The sequence below is a fragment of the Polyodon spathula genome, chromosome 3 (assembly GCF_017654505.1).
Source record: "Polyodon spathula isolate WHYD16114869_AA chromosome 3, ASM1765450v1, whole genome shotgun sequence".
NCBI lineage: Eukaryota > Metazoa > Chordata > Actinopteri > Acipenseriformes > Polyodontidae > Polyodon > Polyodon spathula.
Genome location: NC_054536.1, coordinates 90,913,287 through 90,931,240, shown reverse-complemented (window position 1 = coordinate 90,931,240; position 17,954 = coordinate 90,913,287). Strand labels below are relative to the sequence as shown.

The 17,954-nt window shown below is 35.7% G+C and overlaps 1 protein-coding gene across 7 annotated transcripts in view; it reads right to left on the bottom strand.

Moving 5' to 3' along the window:
- Positions 1–4,828: 4,828 nt before the first annotated feature.
- Positions 4,829–17,954, bottom strand: part of LOC121313638 (tax1-binding protein 1 homolog B-like) — a 31,880-nt gene continuing 18,754 nt past the window's right edge. For 4 of the 7 annotated variants that reach the window (XM_041246370.1, XM_041246371.1, XM_041246372.1 and 1 more), the window contains 10 exons: positions 17,662–17,934; positions 17,306–17,461; positions 16,805–16,895; positions 16,496–16,614; positions 16,084–16,209; positions 13,625–13,711; positions 12,939–13,143; positions 11,106–11,251; positions 6,093–6,187; positions 4,829–5,759 (listed from right to left, as the gene is read on the bottom strand). In XM_041246370.1, the coding sequence (XP_041102304.1) occupies positions 5,558–5,759; positions 6,093–6,187; positions 11,106–11,251; positions 12,939–13,143; positions 13,625–13,711; positions 16,084–16,209; positions 16,496–16,614; positions 16,805–16,895; positions 17,306–17,461; positions 17,662–17,934 (1,500 nt within the window). In that variant the 3' untranslated portion in view covers positions 4,829–5,557. The remainder of the gene's footprint in view (positions 5,760–6,092; positions 6,188–11,105; positions 11,252–12,938; positions 13,144–13,624; positions 13,712–16,083; positions 16,210–16,495; positions 16,615–16,804; positions 16,896–17,305; positions 17,462–17,661; positions 17,935–17,954) is intronic. The other 3 variants (XM_041246374.1, XM_041246375.1, XM_041246376.1) reach the window with 3 other exon arrangements.

Sequence of the window (17,954 nt, the reverse complement as noted above, 5' to 3'; positions counted from 1 at the left end):
AGCGCACTTGCTGTTCCACAATAGCGTCGCTCTTCATCGTACCACAGTTATCTTTCCGGAAATATCAATGTCAAAGCAATGTGTTCCCATTACATGTTACACTTGTTAGAAATTTAGTCTAGGGTTTAGTTAAGGAAGGTTGTAGTCATAGGGTGTCACAACGTTCAGTTTGGAACACTTGGTTGGATTAATACAAAAAATAAGATAAAAAATAAAATAAAAATTGGAATGTTAAGTTGTAATATAACATTGATAACTTACCTGTTTTATATATATATATATACTATATATATATATATATATAATATTATATATATATATATATTACACACACTTTCATAACCTGAAAAAGAGGATTTATTTCCAAGTTTTATTTTATGCTGTATTACACTTTTAAGATTTCCTTGTGTATGTTTTAAATGTTGACATAAGGCCACTTCAGTAAGAATATGGAAACTGTGAGGTATTTCTGTTTATATCTGTGCTGCAAGCAGATCTCAGGTCAGTATCAGTCAGCGTCTGAAGACCATGATCTTTGCCCGAACCACCAGATACAGTATTTAGAATTCACTCTTCAATTATTTCCCACTCACTTGATTTGAAATGCTTTTAGTACCAACTTTTTATTTTTTTTTGTTTTATTTCTGCCACCACTACAACGCTCTGTCATGGAACTATGGAACAATTTCTTCATCACAGCAGATGAAGTGTTTAAGCACTTTGTAGTTGAACTATTGCCAATAGTTTTAGTGTTGTGTTGCCAATACTTGTAACCGCTGTACTCGCATGTGCCTGTGGTTGCAAAAAAAAAAAAAAAAAAAAACAACCAAGAAAACAAGCATGTTTTTAAGGAGGCAAAGTATTTTGTGTCAAGGGAAATCATTTTTTTTGTTTTTATAAATCACTGAGCCTCCTATTCATGTTTATTGTATTATGTTTTTTTCTTCTTTTTTTATGTTATGATCTTCATTGCCTTGTATTGTAGTTCACAGCATTCCAATGTCGTATGTCTATTTTGCTTTATAATGGCACTGTCCTGAAACATGTTGCTGGAGCCTTACAGCTAGTATTGTATACAGTATCTTGCAGAGCAAGTTTTTTTAGTTCAGTTGTGGCAGCCTCTACCCGTCTGGACCACGCCTTCAAAATGCCAGTGGCTTAAAGACATCCCACGCTAAGCATGTTACATTCTGTTCTTGTGTCTTTTGAGATTTTGAATCTATGGTTAGTCTTTTTGTACTTGTCTACAGCTAACGGTATTTGATTGTCTTTAGCAGCTCTGGTTAAGCAGTCACCATCAGGGGCAAGATCTTTACGTGGCAGGCAGTTTTTAACTTCGGTAGGATGTTAATAAACATATTGTTTCCACAGCCCTATCTGATGATTTCCAGCCTAATTGAAATACTAGTAGATTCAAAAAGGAAAGTGATGGAGACACTTGTCTCTGGATTATATAATGAAACCAGAGTGCTGAATGGGTTTGCTAAGCAGTCATACAAATTTCATTGCAGCATGTAAATGAATATTGTAATGGAATTCCAGTCTATATTTAGTTTAACATTGTGACAGTATTATAAAACATGTAAGGAGGGGACTATGTTGATATACTGTGTATAGTGAATGTATTGTAATGTGTCTGTGCTTTAAATTATATTTTCGTATGTTTTTGTGGAGAACAATGTTCCTTTATGTATGAAGGCAACAGAGGTTTATGTTTTGAAATCCAAGGCAATTACTAAATCAAAACTTCTGTCAAAAGCTGCTTTATAAAATGTAAATCTGATTACATTTAAATAAAATATTTGCCTCCTGAGAAAATAGCTTTTTCTTTTTATAATTTGCTTCACTGTTCCTTTTTTTGTACACTGTGCACATCAACTGCACATGCTGTAGAGTCTGACAAATAAAATAGTATGTGTGGCTTACATAAAAGTAGAATAGCTGAAGAGTAGGTACTCTTAAGAGTAAACAGCAGAGTAAGCTCAAACCCCTTTTTATACCGACATGCTGAACCCGGGTCACGCCCTACCCAGGTCGTCAACCTGGGAGACAGAAGCAAGTAAATGAGCGTAAGCAGCTTGTTTCAGACCCTTCCATCCAAACTTGTCTCACTCAACAAAAATATGGCTAAACAGAGGTGTTCCTTGCGGAAGTGAAACCTTTGTTATTTTGTCCGCTTAAGGAAGCCCATTATGCATTTTGTCTTGCTCGACCCGGGTCGAAGCGTGTCGTCCCACATCCTGGGGTGGGTTGCTGGGACCCTGGTACGACGTTTCACACTACGCAGGATTGTGACCCCGGTCGAAGTATGTTGTCCCACATCCTGGGGTGGGTTGCTGGGACCCGGGTACGACGTTTCACACTACACAGAATTGTGACCTGGGTAGTGTCAGTGTGAAAGCTCTTACCCACAGCTGATTAAGCTTGCTAAACAAGGGAATAGAGAGTAAATTAAACCTGTCCGTTGGTTTAGCATTGGACAAGACCTGGAAGTGTATCACAGAACATAGGACCGCAAAGGGTTAACACACAAATGTCTTCTCCAAAACTGCTAATCTGATCGAAGCAAAGCTTGGCATACATGATCCAAGTATAGTTTTCTTTAAAGTTTGTCTAAATGAAGTTGCTACAGTAAAAGAACATGGCTGCCACAGGCCAATATAATTTGAGCATTGCTCTAGTTCAGTGTTCCTCAAAGTGGTGCCAGCGACAGCTGTTCTTAAATTATGGGTTGTGGCAGAGCAAAGCTCTGCCCTTTTTAAATTGGCAGGGATGGGGTTAATTTCCCCTACCTGCCTGGGTTTATTATGTTCAGGTGGCTGGAGTTGATCAGTTGATTAGATGATTAACTTAATTAACAATCAATCAGCACCCAGCCACCTGACATAAAAGGAGGCCTCTGCTTCTCATTTAAGAGGAGGAAGCAAGTTGGTGTTTGTGATTTTTGAATGTTTTGAATCCAGTGAAGGCATTGCCCAGCCTAGAAACCTTTATTTTTGTGAGTTTGTTTTTGCTTTATTTGTGTTTAAATTGCTTTGTTTTGGCCCTTGTGCCCTTTCACTTTTGTGTTATAATAAAAGTTATTTTTTTGAACTGCAGACTGTCTCTGGGCCTCTATCCACTGCCACATTGGTCATTAACACATTTCTGGATGGTCATAGTGTGAGTAAAAGCTTTAAACACGTTTTCCAACAAAAGTGCTGCTTGCTTATGCTGTGCTTGTATGTACTCAACATACTTTTTTCCTGAAGGGCCTCTGCGATATGATCAACCAGTTGAATATCAGCATTGTCTCTGTGGTAGCCCAATCATAAGTTAGCTTGGTGGGACATAAACTGTGTCTGTTTCAGTTGCAGGTACTGACAGTTTAACCAATAGGAGAGTCAAATATCTGAGAAGTTTTACCTCCAATTATGTCCAATCATAAGCAAGTAGAGGCCATTCACAGCATTCTGCATGAAAATTGAAGGCGAGTGAGTAGCCAGTGGGAAAGTGAAAGATCTGACAGCTGTCTAATCATTCATGAGCAGAGGCAGGGTGCTAAGGGTATTAAGAACAATAATGCATTTCAGTATTTAGAATTTAATTCTCATACAGTATATATTTTTTAATTTCAGCAGACAAGGGAAACATTGTAGTAGATTTAGTTACATATCCACTTTCTCTGAATAATTGTACTGGAGATGAGTGATCTTTAAGAGTAGTGTTAATAAATTTGCCAAATTGAAACCAAAGTGAGATACTATCTATTCTCATTTGAGTATTCACGGTTATCTGTGTAAACATGCAATTAAAATATTTAATTGTGTATTTTATATAAAATATTTAAAAAATAAGCACAGCTCACACAATTACTGCCTCACTTATCAGTGAGCCAAGAATAACTCCCACTAAAACAAATATATATAAATCTTCCCAAAAGGCCGTGTTTAAGATAAGAACCTATGCAAGAGTTAGCGTGCCTGCAAAGAGCCAAGTAAAAAAGAAATAAATTATAAATTAATTTACCCAAGTACAGTATGTAAAATGTTTTTTGTCATTATTTATTTAGCAGACACCTTTATCCAAGGTGACTTGCAGAGACTAGGGTGTGTGTGAACAATGCATCAGCTGCAGAGTCACTTACAACAGCGTCTCACCCAAGACAGTGCACAAGGTTAAGTGACTTGCTCAAGGTCACAGCGAGTGAGCTGGGATTTGAACCCGGGACCTCCCGATTACAAGCCCTTTTCTTTAACCATCAGACCACACAGCCTCCTATAAGCTCCCTGACGTTACTTTATTTCCGAATTCACCTCAAATGCTGTAGCATTAACTACTGTATCCTTAGTTATTTTATACATTGACAGCTGAACTGGTAAATCTACACACATACTGGTTATTTTACACATTGACCGCTGAGCTGGTAAATCTACACATTTAGTGGTTAATCTATAGATTTACCAACTTTACCCATGAGCCGTAATAGATACACTGTTTTCTAAGAAACATTTTGATAAACTCAGTTTATTTACAGTTGACACTTACCTCCGCACTAAAAAAAAAAAAAAAAAAAAAATCTACCAGTATGGAAACTTGAACGCTTTACCTCATTTCCATAGGTTAATCTGGCAATAGTAACTCATCTTTCAGTCCACTCTTGTGCAACCCAGTTTTACTCTCTTAGTAACTACTTCTGGAGCACCGTGACTAGAAATAACACATCCACTTCTACATAAGCCGTCCTGGAGGTCCTTTTCTGAAGAAAGTGCAAAGGTTTTGATTTGTTTGAGAAAGACGTATCCGTTAGACATCATTATTATTGTACAAAAAAAAACAAAAAAAGGGACAAAGCTAAATGTATTTATTTTGGGGATCAAATGCAGTCCATTAATAAGGAAAATAATGAAATGCAAAAACTGCTTTATACACTTCAGTTATTACAAACAGTTTAAACATAAAATGATCAAAGCAACAATAAGTGGATAGAAATCAATGACAAAACAATACATTTAAAATAGAACTGACCAAAGCATGTTTGTTACCACTGTAAAACTATACCCTAGGTGCTGCAAATAACTTAATATCAGTGTCAGCAGTCAACTCAGCAGGAACATTTAGATTATTACATTGAGAAGCCTATGACCTCCTCAGAGTAGAATCCTAAAGAATGCCTCATTTTCCTCCAAAATAATTTGAATATACTTGATCTTACTCAGTATAGCCATGTATATTTAACAGCAGTGTTCATGTGTCCTGTAAATATTACCATTTAAGTCTCACTCTCTCTTTTATAAGTTATGTAGTTTATCCCAAATACCTATACACTACTCTCATTATAACATCTTATTCTATGCCCTAAATATTCAGCCTGGTAAACAATAAACGCATGCAAGATGTTAGTTAAGTTCAAAGCTGTTGGGGGGGGCGGGGCATATGCAACATTCTTTTCTACACTATGAGATTACACTCATGGCATTTTCACTATTTTTACAGTGTAAAGCACACTGCAAATGCGCAAAGTACAGCATCTTCTCCTCCTACCAATTTTAGCAGAAACACTAAACTATTCTCCCTTTTAATCAAAGTTCAAAACATTTCCATCAAAGTGGGTCTGCACATGTTTCTCAAAAGCGCACTGGTCAAAGTCTAGCGGAAACTGCTCACTGCATATGGGGCACACTTTCCAATGGCTTTCGACATGCTCTTCAAACTTGCTCTGGTCATAATTAGGAGGAAAGATGACCTCGCACAGTGGGCACTTCTTATGAATATCAATGCTGAAAAAGAAATGAATACACAATAACTTAGCTAGCAGTTCAAATGTACAATACAAATACAGAAGGGTTCTTTTTACCAGAAACCAATAGTACATTAATACCTAAATACAAGCAGTGTATTTAAACTTTTAAATAATTATAAGGCTAAATATTCCCAATATTACTGATATAAATCAATTCCCTGTCAGTGTACACCCGAACATGTTTATTAGCCATTCAATCTACTGACACCTGCAAGAACAAATAGTAGTACCCTAAATCAGCACTGCAGCCTGTGATTATCAAGAGTAATCTAACAGATAAAGACCTACATTGAGGGAAAGAGCCAGTTACCTCGAATCAAAGCAGAAGCGAGCCCTGCGATCCTGAAGCAGGGAAAGCCCTGTGTCACTGGCTGCAGACTGCACAGTCTCAGCATCCCCCACATCCTGTGGAAAGAGGGAGAAGCCTTTACACCACAACACTGCAAAAAGAAACTTTGTTTTTTTTAATCTCTGAATAGGATAGAGAGTTGTGTGCAGAACAGACTTAATGTGACACTAAATCCAACGATGAATTAACTGAGGTTTTGTTTTTAAGCTAAATTCTAAATAACACTGATGGTTTAAGTTAATAATAGCAATACTACTACTCCTACTCCTACTAATAATGTACTTCAAAATGACAGTTTGTAATTGTTGTTCGTCTTTCTTAATCTGCATTGGTTGCAGGTGTTAGCGGTGGCGTTTTGAAGCAGGAATTGATTACTGTGCCGTCTTTTGCTTGACTTTTGTAGCCGGAAATGTAATATTTTTTTTTTTTGGTTATGTGGACAATTTAAGTTGTGCTGCTTAAAATAATTTAACAGATGCTGTAGTTGACACTGCATAGACTTCTATTTTTTTAAATGTACAGTATAGGTAGAAGTTAAGTGTTTTTACTAGTACACATGCAAAATGTTATTTTTGTGTGCTTATGTTGTAAATCAAATATATAAATTGCTGCCAAACAATACACTACTAAGTTGGTCTGTTCTGAAGTAAATGCAACAAGTAAACAATGCCTCTTTTGTCAAATACAACAAGCAAGTGATCTGTTCATTTGTTACCATCAATAATTATAAAATAGTTTAAAATTTAAAAATATAAATGTTTAAAATATAGGCCCTATGTCTTGTTCTAGTCGTTTACAATAGCTTACCTGCACTCTCTATCTGTATCGGCCGATATGGGCAGATAATCATCAACTGTGCAGCATATTTTAATTGAATCCAGGCCACAATTTGTTAGGTAACGGATATCAATTAAGTGCCTTTGGATAGTTTACATCAAACATACCCACAATGCTGCAATATAACATGTTTACAGTTATTTTATCTGTCTTTGAATTACAGTCATAGTGCATAGAAACCTTGCAATTTAAAAATCTCCAATACAACTAATACTTATCACAGATGTCATTAAACAGTTTAAGGTTATTTAAAAAAAAAAAAAAAAAACCCTGAAGATGCCAATCTAGTTATAAATTGTGTTGTAATAAAAATAAACAAAACACAAACCCCCTAAATTTTGTTTTGGTCCCTAAAGTAAGGCTCTCAGAAAATCACACAAACTAAAAAATAATAAATTAATAACCTGATGTGGCGCGTCATTCCATTATGCTGCTAATAGGGGGACTGGGCTTCTTATCCGACGGGGTAAGAGTATTTCCTCGATTTATAATACAGCACTCATATAAATTATGAAATAAACACTCCAACCAATGAATTACCATACAGTACATTTATACGTTTAAGCAAACAGTTGAAGAAATGGTTTATATTTAGCTATGGTTACTTTTCCTGCCACACCAAAACTGTTTTACAAAATAACCTGCAATCCCTTACATGCCACAATAACCACTATAACAAAACGACAATGTAAACAATAATCTCTCTTTCCTACTTGAAGAGACCTTTGAGGTCTTGAAATCCTGTGATTAATTACTGTTTATATAGTTAATCCAATAAAAAAGGTATCACGTCTCCTTCTCTTTGTCCGTCATCGCTGGACTGATACGGCTGCTATTTCATCTATTAATAAAACAACAAATTCTAAATCCATTCTGGCTAACGGAAAATCTGTCAAGGGATGTTCTTCAATGTACATCAATTTAATTTTGAAAGAAAGAACGCGGCCTGCTTCCCACAGGTCAGTTCTGAGGGATCCGGTTGATTCAGTTATCAGCAGTCAAGCCTGCCACATGCCACGGCTAAATTGCCCTTTTGGGTTGCTTGCTCTCATCAGCTTTGTCAGCAGTGCTTTAGTTTCACGAGCACTAACAGCACATAAACTGTTGCAGAAGGCACTGATAAGGATCATTGTGCAGATACTCATAGAAATGTACCTCCAGATGACTCCTCTCTTTCTGCCTGTATGTGTCTTTCATGTGAAATATTCTGCAAATACTAATGGGGATAGGGGAAACCTGATGATAAACATGATGAAAGCTCCTGCACACAATGTATCCCCTTTAAGAGCCCCTTGTTCGTTTTTTTTCTTATCTATTAAGAATAAACAGAGGTCCTCACAGCAACTATTTAACTTTTTTTTTTAAATGTTAGTTTTTATTTATGTTTTGGCTTGGTAAGAATACATAAGATTTCTGAATGCAAAGTCACTAGAATGGTTTGGCTGAAAGGCACAGCAGAGGAACATTCTGCACAGGCGGGTTAAATACATGGGCTACATTTAAGGCTTCTGTTTTTCAGTTATAATTAATTACATTTCATTGCTTTGTTTTAAGCTATTTTCAAGTTATGGTTTTTGTTCGGGGCTTTCGCGTTTTATATACTGTACAAAATTATTGTTTTTGGTTACTTTCCAATTATCTTTTTTCTGGCAATATGCAGAACTCAAAAGTGCTTGCACACTTCAATTGTACCTTCTTTCCTTTGCTGTCTTTCACAACGAAATCCTTATGATCACGGTCATATTCTTCTGGGGGTTTTGTGTGTTTAGGCATTTTTTTTTTACATTTCAACAGAATTTTTAAATTAGTTTTAAATTCAACAAGCGTGTTAATACTCCCTATGATGGAACTGTTATATATGGTAGCTTTAAATCTCGCGAGCAAGAACAATTCTTGATGTCTAGTAATTGTAATCTCGTTTTAAATCTTGCACGTGTTACAATCCTCCAATAGAAATGTATGAATGTGTGCTGTCACTCAGTAGTTGGGGTGGGTTTAAAGTATTCAGAACAAATAAATCAATCTGAGAAGGAGTCAGGAAGGAGGGAAATTGCCGAACTGCACTGAAAGGTTTTTTTTTTTTTTTTGTAGGTTTATTTTTTTGGGTGTCTTACCAGTTAAAGCCCAAGTTTTATTTGACTATTTTAAAATTTCTGTTAACTTTTTTTTTTAATCTTTCCTTCCACAGTGTAGGACGCCCAAAACACTCCACAGTATAATACACTCGAGTTGATAACTCTATATAATCAGCTTACTTTCAAAACTCTGCTGCACTTTTAATTCACGTTCAAAACACTCCCCTGTAACATAATCAAATCAATTTCATATGTACATATACCGTATGTTCTAATCACTGCTTAAATATATTAATTATTAAATATTAATACATTTAGCATATGTTTTATTTCAATGTGTTTTGTTAGTAACCTATATATATTTACTTCTACACATGTGTAAACCGTGTGTGTAATAATTAAATGTCTAAAACGAGATTAAATATAAATGTCATTCTGGATTTTTTTCATTAAAAAATGATATAAAAAATTATTCAAAATATGTTATATAGCAAGAAACTTTGTAATCCCTTGAGAATGATTGTTGTTTTTGAAGCAAAATAACATAAACCAGTATGATTGAAATAAGGTCACCCGTTAGCCATAGATTCCAATTTACTGTACTCGTGCGTGCGTTTCTGGATGTAGCACTGTGTTTTTCTTTAATGTGTATATAGTTAACTTTGGTAATTATTTTGTTTGCTTCGTATTTTGATATTCAGTACATTGGTACAGTTACAGTTTCCATTAGTAAATAGTTGTTGATTAATTCAGTTACCTTTTAGCTGAAAAACTTTTGGGGAAATACAAACATAACATACCTGTAAAAATGTACGTAAATGCTTTAAACTTAATGTAGTATAAAGTGTTTTGAGCGTTAGTGTTTTGAAAGTAACTAGGGGAGTGCTTTGAACATATTAGTAGAGTGTTATGAACGTGACCTAGTAGTGTGTTCTGAACGTACGCTAAAAACACTCCCAAGTGTTTTTTTGCATGAGTGTTTTCAGCGTACTACACTGGCCTATCCTCAGGTCCCCAAAGCAGGTGCACAAACGACCCTAGCGTGGTAACCAGGGAACGCATGTATTGAGTCAGCTGCAGGCACTGCTTCAGATCGGCTTACTATTCATCACAGTGCACCATCCTAAGCAATTTCATTTATGTAAGTGTTTTAAATCCTCTTACTTAATAAGCCCCAGTAAAAATATTTATGTACATTATAGGATTCTAGAAAGAATCTGCAAATCCTAAATGCCAAAGAGACCACTTAACATTAAAGCAACACATTGTCTGATTTTGCGTGGTCAGACAAAGCATAGGCTAATGGTTCTCACATTGATCAAAAGACTTACTTCATGTGTGGTTATAAACTGAATACTGGAGGTGTAAATTTATTAGGATGTAGACTACATCTGGTGAGGACTTGAATCTGTATCTATAACAGACATTTTTTTGCTTGCCAGTGTAACATGAAAGCTGCTTTAACGTCAACCAGTTAATACTGTCATTAAGCAGATTGGTGTTTGTTCACATTAACATAAACCTAAAAAAGTACCAATTAGCTACACTGCTGGCACAATTATAACTGGAATCATCATGCTGGGCTTTCGTTTTAAACCTTTACAGTCTTCTGTTTGGCAGTTATTAAAGATCTACAAAAAGTTAAAATACAAATATAATTATAAACTGCTTAATTACATGATGCGCATTAGTATGAAAGCTTTTTGGATGTTTATTTCTAATAAAAACCATACTGCTGTATTCCTGGCCAAGCACTAAGCTTTTACTACGTACATGTGTTATTTTAGAGACCAGACGAATCGCGTGAGATTTAAGCAGTTAAATATAGTGCATCCTTTCATAGCCCAATGTGAGCTATCTCCTAACCAGCACAAGGTTCGTGCTGACTAATTAGCACAGGAAAACAAACCACTTTTAATTAGACCTTTCTGTAAATTAACAAGTACATCTTGATTTTCACCCGAGCCTCTTCCCTGCCTAAGATTTAGCAGACAGGTGCTGCTGGTTTTGGGTACTTGAAGAATGTATTCCGTTCAGGGATTAAGAGAATAGTATAATTTACATTGCTGAGCTCTTCAGGATCTTCAAGTCCATCAGGCCTGCTCAGGTTGCGTGCTGGCTGAATGCAAACCACGTTGTCGTCCCAGGAGGGGGCTCCAACGGGAGGTCTGTGGATCTGGTCTGGAGAAAATGTAACATCTGCTCCATCTATGAAAGAAATACAAATCAGAAACATGAAACACAATTACCACATACTGCTTTTGTAACATAATCAAATTTAGATGAGAAACTTTATTAAAAATAAAACCTCTATAAATAATTCTAATAGTAATACAATTTTAGAACTGATGTATGTATATTTATTTTTGTAGTTATTTGTAGTTAAAGATTAATAGCACTGCCATATGTAATGTTAAAAGGATTATTTGATTTGCTTTTAAACATACAGATTTATATTTCAGGTTGAGCAGACTTTATCACTCGGCAACAAAATTAAAAAAAAAATGTATTTAAATTAAATGTAATATTAAATGTACCAGGTTTGTCTAATTGTTGTGCCTTATCAATAAATGCAGTTTAATCAAATCTATCCTATATATGTTTTAAACAATAATATACATTGTATAAACATTTCTAAACAGAAAAAGGAATACTGATCTTGTCCCTTTCTTTTTAAAGAATGTAAAACCTGATACACCTTTCATTAAATTCTTCAGACAAAGACATTAAAAAAAATCTGCATATAAACTACATAAATGCAGTTTATATATGTAACACTATGGGCTAGGTGTACTGCGATGGGCCATTCGCAGAGCAAACATACCGTAATTTACATTTTCTTTGTGACACAAAGTGAACATTTTGTCGTATGTACTAAGGGAATTCGTGAGATCTCTAGCATCATACATTGCAAGAGTCATGCGCCATTGTTCAAATAATTACTGGGAGCGGAGTTGTAGTTTGCTGCAGCAGAGCATGCCCGAAGGATAAGGGGGGATTTATTATTATTAACTTGGCAGCCTAGACAATTAACACAAAATAGAACATGATGCTGCATTGACAAGTTATGATACTTACTTACTTACAGGAGGACAGTCAATTCTCGTTAATACGAATTTCAAGGGACCAGCAACAAATTCAGCATTACACCACAAACTCGTATTATCATGAGTAGCCTACAAGCCCAATGTATACCGTGCATTTCTGCACAATTACAAACCACTTGCACATTAATAAAATAATTGTTTCCTATTCCTATACAGATGCTCAGAATGAGCTTGAGGTGTTAGCGGACATGTGTGCAGCCTATTGCTCTCTTTTTAGGGAAAAATAGGTATTTTGCTGTTCGCCTCAAAAATGTACTGAGCACAACTGGCAATGCACAAGAAAAGGCAGACTGGGAAATGCCAAAAATGGACGCAATTGTACGTGACAATTGTCTGCAGCTTTCGTACATCTCACTAATATTTGAGAACCCTGACTTGCACTATCTCCACCCCCTTTTTGCAAATTTATGCAGGAACACCCACTGCTGCATATTCAGGTTGAACTGCAAAGAAAAACTGCTGCTACAAAACATTTCCTAAAGTCGCAAATAGCATTGCGCCTGTTTAGTACATTTCACCCAAGACTTCCGACTCGTTTGCAACTAAACTATTAAGACAAGCACAACACTTTAGTACATCTACCCCTACGTATGAAGATATGCCAGGCAATAACAGCATGGTTCCCATTACGCTCAATTGCACATTTGAAACATTTAGCAAAAGAGAAATAAAGCTGTTGCTTGTTCATCCAGTAACACCCAAAAATCTACTTTGAATATAAATCTTGTAGAAAGGTGTGTAATGAGGCCGCACACATGCACATTAAGATTCTCTATTGAATAACACACCTCTCTTGTGCTGAGTGGAATAGGGATTTCCGTAGCGCAGTTCAGGGGGTCTCACTGCTACCAGAGTGGCTGGCAGGTTTTCTGGCAAGTATGGAATCGGGTACTGCAGGAACACTGGCTGAGTCACACCAACCTGCATTGCACCCTGGGAACTTTGCCCTTCAGTTACTCTTTCTTGTTGGCTTTCCATTTTTTTCTGTAGCTCCTGTTTGAAACACAACAAAAAAGCAAGTGAGTTTTCACTATTTTACAATGTGTACTATGGTAACTTTCTTTTCAAGATGAATCTACACTTACGTGTTACTGATTTAATAAGAAAACACCTTTTGTAATGTATTTATCCTTTGCAATGTATTTATCCCAGAACAATCCAAATCATATTTTATCCACTATTTCATCTTTCTACAATACAAAGTCACATGCACTTTTTTAGAGTCTGTAAAAAGTCATAAAGCTTTTACTTTAATCTCCTCTTTGTTTACATTTTATTAGATTTTGAAGTAAGAACCTCTCTCTTTTTGTTCAAAGAGAATTTCACAACGCCTTTTTATGACTGCTTTTATCTGTTGCTGATACTATTAAGTGGCAAAGCAACCTAAACCCCAACTTCTCATATGCAAAGGCCATGGACATATAAAGGGCTAGTATGGAACTTCAGCAAATTCAATTCTTCAATATTTGCATACCTCCTCTAGTTTCCTGTTCTCTTTAAAAACCAATTCCAGATTTTCTTTTAGCTTATTCACTTCCCTCCCCTTTTCAGCCACTCGATTCTAAAAGCAATAGTTCAATTTAATGTTATTTTTATAGAATGAAAAATATTACATTAAAAGTACATCAGAAGTTAGAATAAGTATTACCCACATGTTTTTTAGGTGTCATTGTCACATGACCAATTTATAGTATAAAATTAGCTTTTTATCTTTGCTTTATAGCAGAGAAAAATTACAGGAAACACAATTCTCTCTACCTATTTGTTTTAGCAGTCTGTTTATACTAGTATTGCCAAGAACAAATAGTGTGCACTTATGTCACTGTCTATTCGAGTCAGAATACAGACTTTAGTATATGCAAGATATTGACAGCAGAGCACGAGGATTGTGCTGGTGAGCAGGAAAATGCAAACAGTAATATTTGTGAAAATGAAAAAAATACAATAAACTTAAATTCTGAAACATTGGGAGAGAACAAAGTGTACATTAAGAAAAATGTCAAGTATGGATTAGTCCCTAAAGAGACTTAATTAGTCAAAGAAAACAAAAACAATTAGAACTTATGTGGTGTTCTAATCACAGCAAGCAATATTAGTTGGTTATGATCAGCTATTTCTGACCAATTTGTTTTCGGCAAAACCGAAATGAAAGTTTAAAACCAAAATACATTTTTGCAGCCAATGGAATGGAACATACCATTATTACATATATCTGCTTTTTAAAATTTTATTTTAAGCTCAATACAGTGTTGTTGCATCACTCACACTAATGTATTATATAATTAGACATGTCGAAAGAATAAAATATGGCATTAAAAGACAGCGTATTTTCCTGGTGCCCCATATTCACCACGGTCAGTTATACAGTAAGTGGCAAATCCTGTGCAAGTGGCAAGTCACGTCTGAGTAAAACTGTAACTCAAGGTTATCAAAACTGAAATAATTTAAACAACATGTTGGCTTCAAAGTGACGGAGATATGTGGCAGCATTTTAACTCAGGCCTGACGCCAGCCCCCCAAAAACATTCACATAATTCTCATTTAGTGTGCTTATTTAACCAGTTGCTATAATATATATGACTCCATGATTGAATTAACATGTAAGGGCCTTATCAATATGCCAACAGAATGAAGCAACACAGACAAACAAAACAATAAATCAGACAAACAAAGCGAATTTCAATACTAGGGGTGGGTTAAAATACTTGAGTAAAATTATTTAATAATATCGCTTCATGAATGTATGTTTTATATATTGTAGCGACCCGGTCAGTTCAGGTTGGCAGACTTTTGTTTCATCTGGTCCTGTGCATTCATGTTATCTGTATTGTTCCGGGTGGGACCATACCACTAGTTTCAATAGTGTGGGGGTGTGTGCCGCTGTTGGGTGCGGACCATGTCGTGTATACAGTCTGGTTACTTGAGCACTAAATTACTCAATTCCCACCCCTAACACATGCACAGTAAATGAAGCTACCTTAATAAAAAAATAAACTGAACTGCTCACAGCAGCATCTCAAGCAGCTTCCAGATGTGTGTCCTCAGTATCCCTTTCTCTTGTTTTGCAGCTGTAGTGCAGTTTCACATTGGTGAGGGACTTTAACATCATTATTTACATTTTTATTGGGTCAACACAGAGTGATTTAACAGACAAGACAGACTCAATAACATTGTTTTGTTTGTTTTAATAGTATTATATATATATATATATATATATATATATATATATATATATATATATATATATATGTAGATATTATATATATATATATATATATATATAAAAACAAATTCTAGTTTTTTTACTTCTTGGGATTTGTTTTTCTTAACAAAAGGTTCAGGTCACACAGGCCGAGTGTTTGCATATGCCTGCTAGTACAATCAGCGTCTTTCATCGGCAAACCTAAAAAGAAAACAGCCCTAGACATCTGATCACCCAGACAGTGTGAAGCCACAGTTACGCCTACTGAGTGCAATCAGGTAAGTCTTCTCATAACCTTTGAGTTATGTTACCATATTAAAATTAAGGTATGTTAATATGAACTCTCTACATGCAGTAAAGTGTGAGCTTCTGAAAACGCCGACTCGGTTCAGTTTTACCTTTTGTCGGTATTATTTGTTTAGAATTTTATGCAAATGTGGGATACTCCATATTATACATTTGGTCAATACAAGGCAATAAAAAGTCCTATAAAAATCATATTAACTATTTCAGAGCTTCAAATACATCTAGATTATGTGATGTAAAAACTGTATTTGCTAATTATTACCATTTTATGGTCTGATCCTATTTCCAATTTATACTAAGCAAAAAGAAAAGAAAAAAAAAACTGCCAACATTAAATACAAGGAATATACAGAAGATTTCAAATTGCCTTTTTAAAGATTACAAATGCTCAACACACACTGTAATGTTATTAAAGTTTCACTGACCTGATAGCGATCTTCATCTGCAGCTAATTGCAGTTTCAAGCTTTCGTTTATTTTGAACTGTTCCTTCCACTTCATCTCCATCCTGGCCAAGTCATCTGCATACCTACTGCTTTTTTCTTTCTCCTCCTAAACAAACACAGCAGCATTTTAATTCAAAATGAACCGACAGATATATTATGAAGGAGTAACATTTGTACCCCCAGCATGTTGCACTTTTTGGCAGCAATTTTAAAAACACCTATTGTAATGCATTTAATTTTTGCATTGTAAGCTCTTAATTATTACAGCATGTCAAATCATAATTTGTGAACACGTTGATACAAATTCGATCTCAAATCCATTTCCCACAATGAACTAGCCTTTAAATATAATGAATGCAAAGTAATTCAAATACAATAACGTGTTAACTTACAGTCAGCATCTGTTTGTATTTTTTGTACTTGTCGTTTATTTCAGACATTTCTTTATTCATTACTTGTGTTTTTTCTTGAGTGAGCAGGTGAAGCACAGTATTAGATGAAGCTGGGGTGACTGAAAAACAGAACCATAAAACACTGCTTCAAGGGGACTGACACCACTATTTGAAGCCTCCTACTTCACAGACAAGATAATTTGACATTACACACTTATACACATGGCGTCAATAGTTTGTTCAATAAGGTTTCTCAAACACATAAAATACATCCATTGGTAACTAAACAGGAAATGAAAATGGTTATACCTGCAGAAGTGCTCACTGCTCCAGCAGTATCAGGATTTGCTGCTGTTTCTGTTGGTTGAAAGCTAAATGCAACTGTAGTTTTCTTTGACTCCTATAAAAGGACATATGATTTAAATTACATACTCACTGGATCAATGCATAAGGTATTCTGGCTAGACTATGTTCTTTTATCTATATAACATTGTTATCTCAGGTTTTAAAGCATAATTGAGTGCTGGGAACAGACTTTCGCATGCTCATCAAATAATATGAAGGAGTGACTCTGCAAGCTTTGCTTACTCACTGTCTATATAAATCTTATAGGTGGGGCTAAAATGCAATGTGGGACTTGAATGAGGAAATCCCAGCATCCAGGACAGGTTCAAAGTCAGGTAGGGCAAATTAAGAAAACAAATTAATCAATATTGATGCAACATAACCATCAACACAGTACTGACTGGACTACAGACACATGTACATACAAGCATAACATGAAGCCAGAACTTTCTTACAGTCACTCACCGCTTGTTCAGTGAGCTTCACTGCTTGCTTCTGAAGTTTCTGACATTCCTTGTACTTCTCTTTATAATGTTCTGCTGCCATCTGAAGTCGAAGTTTTAAATCTTCAACTTCTCTACGCAGCTCTTGTTCCACCATACTGTTCTTTCCTGGACCCTCCTATGGTAAAATAAACAGAACAGCAGTCACACGTTATTTAATTCCTGAATAGCTCGCAGCACATACTTCTAAAACTGACAATATATATAAGCAAACAGAGCAATAGCTGCAGGGAAGCCTACTGTAGCAGACCCCCAGTTACATTTCCAATAGTGTGTATTAACTATTTGAAAATGACCTTTAAGGATTACATTACTTACCTTTTCATTTTTTTCAGCTATAGCTTTCATGTTTTGCAACATTCCTTCCTTAGCCTTACACTCTGCTTCAGCATCACCAAGACTCTTCTTCAAAGAATCTATCTCCAGGCGTGCAGTGTACAGGTCAGACATGGTCCTATCTCGAACACTGACAACATCTCTCAGCTCTGCTGCCAGCATGGACACTTCCTGCCTTGTAGCCTGAAGCTGATCCTCGCTCTTTCGAAGCTGTTCTCTCAAAAATCCAGTCTCAGCCTGTGAGGAAGTCACAATCTATCAAGGCTTTCAGTGTT